This window comes from Chroicocephalus ridibundus, chromosome 9, assembly GCF_963924245.1.
Source record: "Chroicocephalus ridibundus chromosome 9, bChrRid1.1, whole genome shotgun sequence".
Lineage (NCBI taxonomy): Eukaryota > Metazoa > Chordata > Aves > Charadriiformes > Laridae > Chroicocephalus > Chroicocephalus ridibundus.
The window spans coordinates 4,109,615-4,121,853 of record NC_086292.1 but is presented as its reverse complement, the minus strand read 5'-3'; the positions used below and the strand labels follow the sequence as shown (position 1 = coordinate 4,121,853).

The window sequence follows — 12,239 nt, the reverse complement described above, 5'->3', positions numbered from 1 at the left end:
GATGAGTTCCCCAGTCCCAACACTTCAGAGGTTTATTTTAATTGATCGGCGAGTTCAGTAAATGACCCCGATGTACTGACGCACATTTCTCACCTGAGCTAAGAGTTCTCCTTCCCCTTTCGCCCCCTGTCGCTGTGATGCATTGGCTACCCTGGCATTTGGGGAGGTGACGTGTCCCTCTCGGTGGCTTCCCCTAGGCTGTCTACAAGGCCTGGCTGTGCTCCGAGTATTTCAACGTGACCCAACAACAGTGCCGACACCGGATCCCATGCAAGCAATACTGCCTGGAGGTGCAGACCAGGTGCCCGTTTGTGTTACCGGACAATGACGAGCTGATCTATGGAGGTTTGCCTGGCTTCATCTGTACGGGTAAGGAGGTCCGGGCAGCGGGGATGGGCTCCTGCACACCCCGGAGGGGTATCGGGGGGGGGTGGGGATGGCAGGGGTGGTGGTGCTGATGAGCCCCATCGCACTTTGCAAGCCACGCGCCAGATTTTGAAGGGTTTTTGGGGCAGAGGGGGAGGAGATACATCACGGAAAGACATGAAGGCACTGCCTGGCTGCCGAAACGTGGCCATGGGGGGGTGAGGTGTCAGTGGTTGATGGAGGCATGACAACAGCCCACACCTTAGAGCAGGAAATTAAAGCCCTACCTCTAATTGAAAGCTAAAGCAGGCATGTAAGGGGCTGAAGGTGATGGGATTAAAGCAGGGCCGGTACATTTAAGCGCTACAAGCCGCGGTTGGGGTGTCCTGAACATGTCCCAGGGCTGTGGTCTCTGCCTGCACGCTGGCCCGCGCAGGCTCGCAGCCCCACTGGGGGCCGGTCCCGGGGGGTCTCTGTGCGTCCCGGTTCTCCGTCTCTGCCCGTCCTGCAGCGCGTGGCTGGCAGGCACTGGGGCTCCGTCCCTCTGCAGCCCCATCCGCGATCTCCCCCTGACCCCCTCCTCTCCCTCCGCTTCCTTCCCGCAGGGCTGCTGGAGAACCAGCTGCCCGACGAGGAGGCCAAGTGCTGCGAGGTGCAATGGGACTCCTGCGACCACCCCCCAGACAGCAACGACAACCCATCCCCCAAATCCACAGCGTCCGAGTCACTCCATTTCCACCGCCACGAACCCCACCTCCATCACCAGCGGCAGAACCACTACCACCTCTACCACCACCACCAGTACCACCAGCCCCGCTCCCCATCCTTGCTGCCGGTCTCCGCAGGGTCTCGCCTCAGCAGCAGCAGGATCAGACTCTGCGTGCTGGTCCTGATGCTTCTCCACACCATGGTGTCCTTCTCCAGTGTGCACGGCGGCGGCGGGGCAGCCGGCAGAGGGCTCAGCCTAGAGGCCCTGCCCGCCTTGGAGGAGAGCGTGGCACGGGACGAGTGACGCGGAGGGGAAAGCCGACCTCCAAGAAGAACGCCAGATCTTTTTCCACTAAGGGGGGCACATGCTATTCCTCCAATGGGAGGCACGGGATTGGGGGTGACGCACACACACACACCCCCGCACATACCCCCAAGAGCTGCTCGCCGCGGGGCATCCCCGTGATGAAGAGTCTCTAATGCGCACAGGGCTGCGGGACTCAGCTTTGAGAAGGGTTCGGTCAGTAGCAGCCGGGCAGCGCGGCGTGTCCGGCCTCGCCGAGGCGCCGGCGCAGGAAGGTACGGCATGGGGGGGCAGGGGGAGCAGAGGGGAGGGGGTCCCTTCGGCAAAGGTGTCCCCCTGGGACTGCCGTGCATCTCTCGGCCACCTGCCACAAGTGCCACCTTACCCGCCAGCGACATGCCAAGGGTTTGACAGTCAGCCTAGCCCCATTTCTTTTCCTCCTCGGTCCGTAAATCCCGAAGGACCGGGTGGGCAGGGAGGCAGCAACTCTCCGCACAGCCTTGCCCCGCACCCCCCGTCCTGTCCCAGGGGAAAAACCCACCAAAAGTCATGGCAGAACCCTCCTGGTGGGATGCAGCGTCCTCAGCGCGGCATTCCCCTCCGCACGGCCCGGGCTCGTCCCTCGCTGGTGGGATTTGGAGGGCAGGAGCGGGCTGGTGTTATGCCACACTATGGTACTCTTCGGGGTTTGTCTCGTTACGTCCCTGACCTGCTCCTCCAGCCTTGTCTCTCCTGCTCCTCCATGCAAGGAGGTGGAGAGGGAAGAAGGAGGCACAGAGCAGGAGGGACGTCCCCAGTGTTCCCGCATCCCACTTTGCCAAGCGTCCTGATGATTCGGTTTAACCTTTTGTTGCTTTGTTTCGTGACTGGAGCGGCTGGTCTCCGAGAGGAGTGAGGGAGATGTGGCTCCAGCAGCGCACAGGCTGGGCGAGGGAGCGGGATGGCGCATGGTAACAATTGGGCGTCAGAAGGCATCCTTCCATCCTTCCCAGCTACAAATCATCAACTGGATGGCAGAAGGACTGGGCAAAAGGGCTGGAGAAATCTGGCTTGTAGGGAGAGCCTCCCACACAAAGAAGAGGCGCTAATAAAGCCCAGCTGGGGAAGAGACTTTTTGTGAATGCTTTCTATCCACGGATACCCCCCAGATCAGAATTTCTCCAGGAGCCCAGCTGGGACAGCTGGACTCGGCCGGGCAAGGTGCTGGCTGGTGCAGCTTCGTTTGGCTCACCTGTTTGTGGGGTTTTTTTAACCTGAGCTCAGCGTATCCAGGGATTCAGCCCCAAAACAGACATCAGATCCCCTTTTCCTTAGAAACTCCTGCGTTTTCCACCCACCCACCGGGAACTGTTCCCAACACGAATGCTGTGGGGACGGTGCTGCGCCTTCGGGCCAGGCACCAGAGATGAGAAAGTTCATCATGGGGGTGGGCGAGGGGAAGGAGGCGGCTGCGCTTTAGCGCGAGTCAGCTGCAAAATGTCCTGGTGGCGACAGGGATGTGAACCTGCTCGTTGCCGCCGAGGACGTGCGTGGTGGTCCTTTCGAGGCTGCTTTTTGGCAGGGAGCCCGCGGCAGAGCCCAGGGTGGGTTGCTGCAGCCCCGCCGGCAGGCAGGGATGGAGCAGGAGGAATGTCCTGCCGCATCTCGAACCGATCCCACATCCCCGTGAGGGTCTGAGAAGTCACAGAGTTGAGGACTGGGAAGAGTTTTGGGGTTTCGGGTCTGTTGAGGCGAAGCAAACCCAAGCAGAGCCCCATGAGCAAAGCTACTTCCTACCCGGCTGGAAGAAGGAAGTACCGGGCATCTCGTGGGAAGGACAGGTTTCCTGACATTTTCCAGCCCATTTCCAGACCAAAGAGGCTCTGAGAAGCAGCTGAATGTTTGATTTCTGCTTTGACTTGAATCTCAGAGCTTTGGGGTGATGTTTACACGCTATCAGTTACCTGTTACCAAAGTCCCGCAGATACCAAGCCTGCGAACGCGCTGTCCCTTGGTTATGGGGCTAGGAGAGGTGATGGCCATGGAAGATGCAGAGTCTTTCCCGAGCAGATTTCCTTGCTGTTGCTCCCCAGAAAAGGTAGGACGATTCTCGTTTGACTGTTCCTCACAGCATCCGTATGTTTTCTGTCTAGTTTACACCAATATGAGAACTTGGACGTGCAAATAGGGATCCGACCCCACCCCGCCGCCGTTTGCTCTGCTGCTAAGAAATGAGTTGTGTAGCTGCTTTGATGGGTAAAAAGCAAAGAGCCAGACCGAGGGAGGGAGCAGAGTCCTGCGCCTGCCTCGAGACAGCCGGATCCAGTTCGCTCTTAAGGAAATTAGATTTTTCATGTACTGCCAAGAGTTAAGCTAATTCCAGGCGCCTCTCTCTCCGAGATAGGCTGCATCCAGTCTTTGAACGACTCATCTAGAGGGAGAAGAATAGCCCAGTGTGGTGCGTAAGCGAGTGGCCCTGAGTCACTGGCCCTATTCATTGTCTGCTGGCGTGACACTGAGCAGCGCCCGAGCCTGCGCGCTCGCCGGCGGCGCGGTGGTGGTACGGGCTGGCTCTTCTGCACCGCCTCTGTGTGCGTGTCCGCGCCTGAATCCAGTGCGAATCGTACCGTTCTTCGAGGGGCGCGTGCGCTTCTGCCCGCCCCGAGGCTCTCCTGCACCGCCGGCGAGCGGGGCGATGGAGTGGGGTGGTCCGCGTCCATCCAGGCTCGGGGGGTTTCTTTGCGGTGGCGCCGAGGGCGTAGGTTTCGCGATGGGGGGTTTTCGCAGAGCTGCGGGAGCGATGTCAAATCGCCCGAGTTACCTTCAGGCGCTAGGGGAGGCTGGCGGGGGGGGTGTGCTGGAATAACCTGGGAGCTGTGACAAATGCCTTCACCTTCCATACCGTCAGCTGATGAGCTGCATTCTCAGGAGGCAGGGAGCCCGCGTTAAATCCCAGCGGATGGTCCGAAAGCTGAGCCATTTCACAAATGGGGTCTTTAGCGTGATGACTGAGGAGGTGTAGTTGCGTCAGCCTCGTCAGCCGGGCAGCGAGGAGGCTCTGCAGGGCAGCCGTGCTGTCGCCGGAGGAGATCCACACGTTTTCCAAGCCGCGGCTTTCCCGGGAGGTGTTCACGTGAGGATAACGTGCCGGGGCGGCGGGCAGGGGGAGCGCGCGGGGTGCGGAGCTGGGATTTTACCTAGTGTGACTGGAAGGAAAGTGCTGAGTCTTCACAGACCGAGGCTTTTGGAAGGAGTTCTTTTATTTAGCGAGTCTGGGCTGCTGTCAATAAGTTCTGTGGTTTTAGGGCACCATATGCTGTATTCAACACTTTGCCAATCTCGTTAAATGAATCCAGACTAGGCTGTTCACAGAACAGGACGGAGCAGCTGGAAGCGGTGTATGTCGCAGTCCATCATTATAAGGCCGTCGGATAAAAATCTTCTCTTTGGTCTGACATTACAACCTTAATAATCCTCCATCCGTATTAGCTTTCTCTTTGCTATACAAAGAGAAAAGTCCAGAAAGGAGACGTTTACATTGTCTCACTCAATACCACTGACATGATTTTTATTAAAACATGGAGCGAATGTGGCTGGGATAAGGAGAGGAAGGGTTCCATGCCCTTCATGTACGCTTCAACCCGAGCCCCTCCTGTGCCCAGGAGCCCTTTGCAGAGACACGTTCCTGCAGCCACCTGGGACCTTGGAAAACACCAGGTCCAAATGGATTTATCCTACCGGGAATTTAAAACCGAGGTGCTTTCTCCTTTTCGTTCGACGACGTTATTTCTTCTCCCTAAAGAAGGTGCCACGCCTTGGGATTAATAGGTAAAACCCAACCTTTCCGTCAGTGGATGGACTTCTCTCCACTCGGAGAAAAACGCCCTTGGGAAAGCAGTGATTCCTCCCTGGAGAGAGGCTGGCTGTGCCCCATGGCGCCGGGGGACGATGCTGTCCCCACGGGGTCCGGGTGCAGGAGCGGGCAGAGCCGACGGGGCTGCGGGAGGAAAGGTAGCCGGGTCCTGCCCGGCTGGAGCGTTAGTCCTGGGTTTTGCACTTTAATGTAACTGCCAGTTGTACAAATTAATTAAAAATAACTGAAGAAAAATCCCAAAGAAAGGCCCTGCTTCCTCTGGTGAAGATTAATCATTAGTTGAGCCTTTTTCTTATGAAAATACAGATCCATGGTAGCCCCAGGCAAAAGATTCCCAGGGAGAGCCCTCACCATTCGTGCTCTGAGTTAGGGAAATCGCTTTGAAAGCATCTGACAACTAAAGCAGAACATGTTGAGTAACTTGGCAACACTCGGAAAACATCTTGAAATGGTTTTTGTTCAACACATTTTGCTTTGCTTCAATAGGAGATGTCAGGGCAGTTCATTCACTGCCACTCAGGACTGCAGGCGATGCTGGGAGACAGTTCCCTCTGCCCGTGTTTAAAAAAAGAAAAGAAAATCCCTGATATCTGCTGCTCCCGGAGCGGGATCCTCCTCGCCGGTGCCATGGCGTTTCCCATTGCTGTGTTCTGTAAGTGCCTCCCGGCCGACGAGGTCTCCCCGTGCCGGGGAGGTGGGTGATTTCCAGCCCGGAGCGGGGCCGTTTGCGTGGGACAGGGTGTCGTCGTCCCCCCCCCCCAGCCTCCTCCTTCAGGGAGGGGGCACCGCCTTCTGCTCAGCCTTGGGATTGAAGGCTTTGCCCTCAAAAAGTCATGCAGCGGCTTGTGATAAATTATAATATGATACCTCGCTACCACCCCAAAAAGGAATGCCTATAGAAATTGGTAGAGACAAAACGGGGACAGAAACATACTTGGATTCTGTGAAAATCCCTATTAAATTCTGGGATGTGACAGACGATGTTGTTTATAGACTTTTTGAGCCGCCCCGTGGATATAAATCTCTCTTAAATTATCCTTCGAAGGTTAGGAAGGGCACTGTCTAATGTTTAGGCAGGACGTTAAGAACCATCTACTTCAGCCCGTCAAACAAAGTCAGCTCTTGGGCATCCCATCGCGAAACCCCGAGATCATCCCTGCTCATCCCAGGATGTTTTAGGGCTCCCGGATCACGGCAGCTCTGTGGGGGCTGCACTGGTCCAAGCATCGATTAGTTTTATTTCAGGAGGGAAGCTTTTCAGCAGCTCTTTTTTGGGTGTTCTTGGTCCATAAGGCTCTTTGGGTGACAGCTTCCAGTCCTGTGCCTCGCGGCGGGGAGGGGGATAGGGAAAACCTGCTCTGCTTGTCCTGACTGCCGAGAGTCCCGGTGTTTTACACCCTTCCTGCAGCCCCAGGCTCCACCTCAAACAACGAGCGGAGAAGAGCATCCTCCCAGAAATGGGGCTCCCAAAAGTGGGGCTGGCTCCACCACCACCCGCGGCCGGTCCTTGGGGGTCCTTTTCCATCGTGGCCACTGCAGGACGTGCAGGTGCCACCTCCCCGGACCGAAGGCCGGCAGACGCTGGTCCCGCTGGGTGGGGAGCGCTGGGCGCAGGGGAAGGGGGGGTTTACCTCTGCCCCGGGTCGAGCAGAGCTGGGGACCCCGCGGGGGACGTCACCGCCATCAGCGGCCCCGGGGCAATTCCCAAAGGGACCTTCGGCTCTGCCCTTCTGGGATGAAGGGAGCCAAGGAAATGCTGCGGCCATAGGCGAAGGATAAATCATTTTCAAATAAGGTCCGTAAAAATAAAAAAAAAAAAAGAATAAAAAATTCCTTTTAAAAGTTGGGATTTTATCAAAGCTGTCAGCCCCTGCTCCCGGGCTGCGGTACTACACACCGTCCCTCCAGCTCCCTTCCATAGGCTGCAGATCCAGTACTTGTGTTCGAAACAAGGTCAGGAATGGTTTCCAGTCTCGTTAGAATTTTATGATGATCCCTTTTTTCAGCCCAGGAAGTCGATGACTTCGCTTGTTGTAAACTGAAACTCCAAAAAAAAAAAAAAAATTAGAGTTCGGCTTATGAAATTTGGGTTTGGTTTTACCATTTTTAAACGTATTTATTTGGGAATGGTACGTGCTTGAGTTGCAAAACAAAAAGACATTTCAAGCCAGACAGTGATTTTTTTTTTTTTTTTATTTTATTTTGAAACTTGTCAAAACAAGCCATATTGATAATTATGACCGATTTTTATTTTTCAAATTGAGAAATGTATCAAGGACAGCCCTTTCCCACAAAACCTTTCATTTTCAAAAAATAAAAATGAGGAAAAAAAAAAAATAAAAATCAATCACACTTTTTCTGCTCGCACAGTTGGAACCGGTGGCAGCGGATTCGAAGAGAATAGCAATTTGTAAGGAATTCCAACCAGCTCTACTTAAAATAGCATCCAGCCAATTTCTTGGGGGCAGTTCGGCTGAGCGGCTCCCTGGTGAAAGCAAACTGGAAAGCTGACTTTCTTACTGGGGCGGTTTCGATCCGGGATAACGCACCTTGGGAACCGCTTGGGCACGTTCCCCTTGGGAATTGGCCGCTGAGATGCTGCTGCCTGGGAGAGAGCATCGCTTCTTCTCTCGGTCCTCTCGGTCCTTGTCTCGGTGGTGGGTGCCCCCAGCCGTCCCTCTAACCAAGCTCTAGTTTCTTTTCCAAACCAAAAATAATCCGCCTTTTTCTAGCTTTTTCAATACATTCGGACGTGACGGTGGCTGGGATGCCTTCAAAAACCAGAGCTACTTACGTACGGTCGTGGGAGTTTTCAAGTCGGAAGAAATGTCAACGCGCTGGGCCGGCAGGGATGTCACAAAGGGGGAAGAGCCAACGCCAGGGGTCACCGAGAACCGTGTTAAGGGAGGGTTTTGAAGAGATTTCCCCCCCCCCAAAGAAAGAGCGTCTTTGCCCTCTTGCCCGTCTCCGTTCGGAGCGCGGGCGATGCTGTGGGTGGCAGCGGAGGCGAAGTCTCTCGGATGGGCTCGGGGCGTCCCGGCACGCCGGGGGGACATCGCCAGGGGGACATCACCAGGGACCGGAGCCCCCCCTGCAAGCTGGGATGGCTTTGCCAGTGTGTGGGACCATGCTGCTTGTGACCGAACCCTTCTCAAATGCTTGTGAAATGTCGGTGGTTACAGAGCTCAGACCTACAAAAAAAAAAAAAAAAACCCAACAACAAAAAAAAGAGATAAAAAAAGGTCCTTTTACAGTACGTGGTGGCGAGGTGAAACAACAAAAAAGAAAACAAAAACCAACATACTGCTGAAGTCAAAATATTCTTTCTAATCCCCCTGCCCGGTTTCTCTTTCTTTCCAGCTTTCTTCCTCTGCCTCCCGGACCCTCCCTCTCTGTTCCCACCCCCCTTCTGTTTCTCTTTCTCCCCTCTGTCATAAGAAAGTGACTGTGTCCTCGAGGGGACAGTTTTCTTATGCCATTTTATACACTGTGCTTCATGTTTAGAACTTTTTTGCACTAGTTCCTATTACATTTATTTTCCAAAATGGTTTGACAGAAAACAAACGGAAACAAAAAAAAAAAACAAAAAAAAAAAAACACCCAACAGAAAACACAAAACCATGCTATAATTCAGTTGTATTAAAAATATTATCCTACTACTCTCTGTGTTCAATAGTCTCTGTACCTGTAATGCTTTCAGTTCTGTTGTATTTTGGGGCAGAGGTTTTCTCCGCTCCTTGTTTAACCCAGTAAAGAAATAAAATGTTAAGAATTGATGATAACTTCCTCCTCCCTGTCTCTGCCGTTTCATTCGGGCCGTGGGGGTCCCGTCGTCCTCCTGCCCGTCCCGGGAGAGGCGACGGGACAGGCTGCCACCCCCTCCCCCCGCCCCCCCCCACCCCAAACCTGCCCTGAAAACTCGCTCTGTCTTTTTTTCCCCTGCAAAATCCAATCTCAAATGGAGGACAGAAGAGGCAGAACGGAGGGACAATAACCCTGCCTTACTGAATTTGATTTCGTAACCTTTCTTTATATTCTTTTGTTTCTTGCCTTCACATTTCTTGCCATGGGGCTCACCTCAGAACAATAGGGGCAAAGACTGTCACCAAGAGATTCATCAGAGAATAATGACTCAACCAGGGTATCCAAATTTTGCCCAGCTGAAGTCCACACCCACATATAATCTGGAATTAATTCATCTGGACAACAGATCTCGGCATGCAACAGAGCGAGGACACTCCGCTCCAAATTGAATGCTGCATGCCAGGCTGCAAAAGGCCATGTAATAAAACTCTGAAGTTACACTTTGGCCATTCCTACCCCGAGCTGAAAACTCTCCGTTTGGAAAGAAGAGGAGGAAAAGAGAAAGGGGGCGGGGGGGTGAAATTATTGGATGGAGGTGGAAATAATTTTTTTTTTTTAAAAAAAGCAGATCGGGAGAGAAGACCCAGGCGATGGGGAGGGCGCTGGGAGGCAGCGGCTCTGCCGTGAAACCAGGGCAGAGAGGAAGAAGTGGTGGGTGCAGGAGGGGAGACGTGGAGACTGCGGCCAGGGAGCGGGGTGTCTGGTCCGTAACCGCAGGAGGGGCTGGGTGAGTAAATAATCAGCAGGATATATCACAGCTAGAACAGAAGGCATCATTTTCTGGCCTCCCGAAGGGCCACCTTTGGGCCTTCTCTTTGCCCCACGCGGAGCCAATATCCCTATTCAGCCCTTCAGCTGCAAAATCCAAAGTATTCCAGAGCCGCCTGTCCCCCTTTTTACACGTGGACACGGGTACAGACGCATTTCTTCCCTGGCCATTAATGGTGGCAGATGGATCGGTGCCTGAGTTCCGTTTCTGCAGTGCTTTACTCGGGGTATCCACGAGCTGGGTAGAAGGTGGCATCGCATCTCCTCTCGTAGGGGGACATTTCATTGATGGGACCACCTAGTTGTCCTCTTTGCCCACAAAACCCAGAGGCAGGAGGTTGGGGATACCAGGACAGGCAGATGGGAGGGTCACGGTGCTATTCCCTGTTTGGGCAACTAGAGATCGACGTTATCCCAGCCCATTTTTAGCTGAAACCGAGCTGCTCACTTGTTTCTTCAGTCACATTAAGTCATCTACAACCTCTCACGAGGTCTCCAGCAGCAACAACGGCGTGAATTCCCACCGCGTTTCCCAAGTAACCTTCACAGCTTTGGTGGGGAAGCGAGGGGACAGTGTGGATGCCGTACAGGAGCCTTGTGGATGGAAGTCAGGGACAGTGGGGTCCTTTGTTCTAAAACCCCTTTGTCCTGGTTTGTTCCAGCCTATTGTTTTGATTTTCAGAGGGTACCACGTTCCGGTGCTGTCAAAGTGTAAAAATAAGGCAAAGTCAAGGTCACTTCCAGGGTGAAGCGTGAACACAAACTTCTAACATAGAGGCGTGATGCCAGCTGACAGAAACCCAGGGGGTCTCCTCTTATTTGCACGGAGGGGCTGACGCTCAGCCCCACAGACCGACAGCAAAGCCTAACCAGAGGCTACCTCCAGAATAGCACTCAGGTGTCTCAGGTTAGCACATACCCTGCCCTTAAATCCAACCCAGGTATTTCCTAATGTCTTCAGACCCCCCCCCCACTTGCTTTTAATGTATTTCAACCAGTGGTTCCTCATGGGTGTGCCCTGAACCACCCAATTTGAGCCACTCTGGGCCTCAGCTGGGCTCTAGAAACTACATATAAGACTCCTGGGAAGGGCTTGAGCTGTTAAATAGTCTCAGGATGCAGCATCAGACTTCTCAGAAAAATGCGTTTGGGGTCACTTTTTCCTTAGGGAGCGCTGCTGGCGAGGTGGGTCCCAGCTGGCCACGTGCCGTCCGTCGTTCCTACCAACCTCCTGCTGCCACGGTGAGAAAGCCCCTGGTGCTGGGCTCTGGGTAAGGTGGTGGTGATGAGCTACGAAGCCTTTCAAAACGGACCTGAAATAACCCCATGGTGTGGCTCTGCTGGGCTGGGCTCCGGGTACTGCTGCGGCAGAGGCTTAGGGAAGCTGTGCAAGAGCAGGGCAAGCGTACAGCAACGCTGCTCCCGAAATATCCACGCATCGGCACGCCATTAATGGGATTTCTGAGCCAAATACAAGGGATTTATGCCTAGAGAGGTGGTGGAGTCTCCGTCTCTGGAGACATTCCAAACCCGCCTGGAGGCGTTCCTGTGCCACCTGCTCTGGGTGACCCTGCTCTGGCCGGGGGTTGGACTGGATGATCTCCAGAGGTCCCTTCCAGCCCCTCCCATTCTGTGATTTCCTGGTATCTCTTTATGTAACAGCTCTGGATTGATGTTTAACTGCTGAATTTGTGTAGCTGCGTTCTTGGACCCAGCTACTCCCCTGCTATCCCTGCTCCTGGTATCCACCGCTCCCGTGGCAGTGACTGCTGGAGTGCCATCTTGCGTACTTCAGAAGTGATTTGTTCTTGGCAGCTCTTTTTGATGCCCCTGTGTCATCTCGTCTGAGACACCCCATCCCTCTCCCATGCTCCCCAGATCTCTTCTGGTTTAACAGACCCCAAAAATCTCTGCACTCAGTTGCTGCCTTCCCTGGAAGAGAGCATCCATGAGCGTGCCCTGTCTCCTTGCCTCCAGGATGCCCTGAAAGAGGTGTCTCTTGGGGCTTGGCCATCATATAAAAAGGCCTCAAGATTGATGGGGATGGAGAAGGGGGCAAGAAGGCACATGCCTGCCCAGCCTGGGGGGCAGTGATGCTGTTCCCAAGCTCGTGATGAGCATTGGGGTAACGGTTTTAAACTGGAAGAGGGGAGATTTAGATGAGATCTCAGGAAGAAATTCTTTGCTGTGAGGGCGGTGAGCCCCTGGCCCAGGTTGCCCAGAGAAGCTGTGGCTGCCCCATCCCTGGAGGGGTTCAAGGCCAGGTTGGACGGGGCTTGGAGCAACCTGGGCTGGTGGGAGGTGTCCCTGCCCAGGGCAGGGGGGTTAAACTGGATGGTCTTTAAGGTCCCTTCCAATCCAAACCGTTCTATGGTG

The 12,239-nt window shown here is 54.3% G+C and overlaps 1 protein-coding gene across 1 annotated transcript in view; it reads left to right on the top strand.

Moving 5' to 3' along the window:
• NALF2 (NALCN channel auxiliary factor 2) overlaps nt 1-8,835 on the top strand; it is a 34,062-nt gene extending 25,227 nt beyond the window's left edge. Inside the window, exons 2-4 of the mRNA XM_063346353.1 lie at nt 198-369; nt 972-1,653; nt 5,718-8,835. Of these exons, the coding sequence (XP_063202423.1) occupies nt 198-369; nt 972-1,378 (579 nt within the window). The 3' untranslated portion in view covers nt 1,379-1,653; nt 5,718-8,835. The remainder of the gene's footprint in view (nt 1-197; nt 370-971; nt 1,654-5,717) is intronic.
• The last annotated feature ends 3,404 nt before the right edge of the window (nt 8,836-12,239 follow it).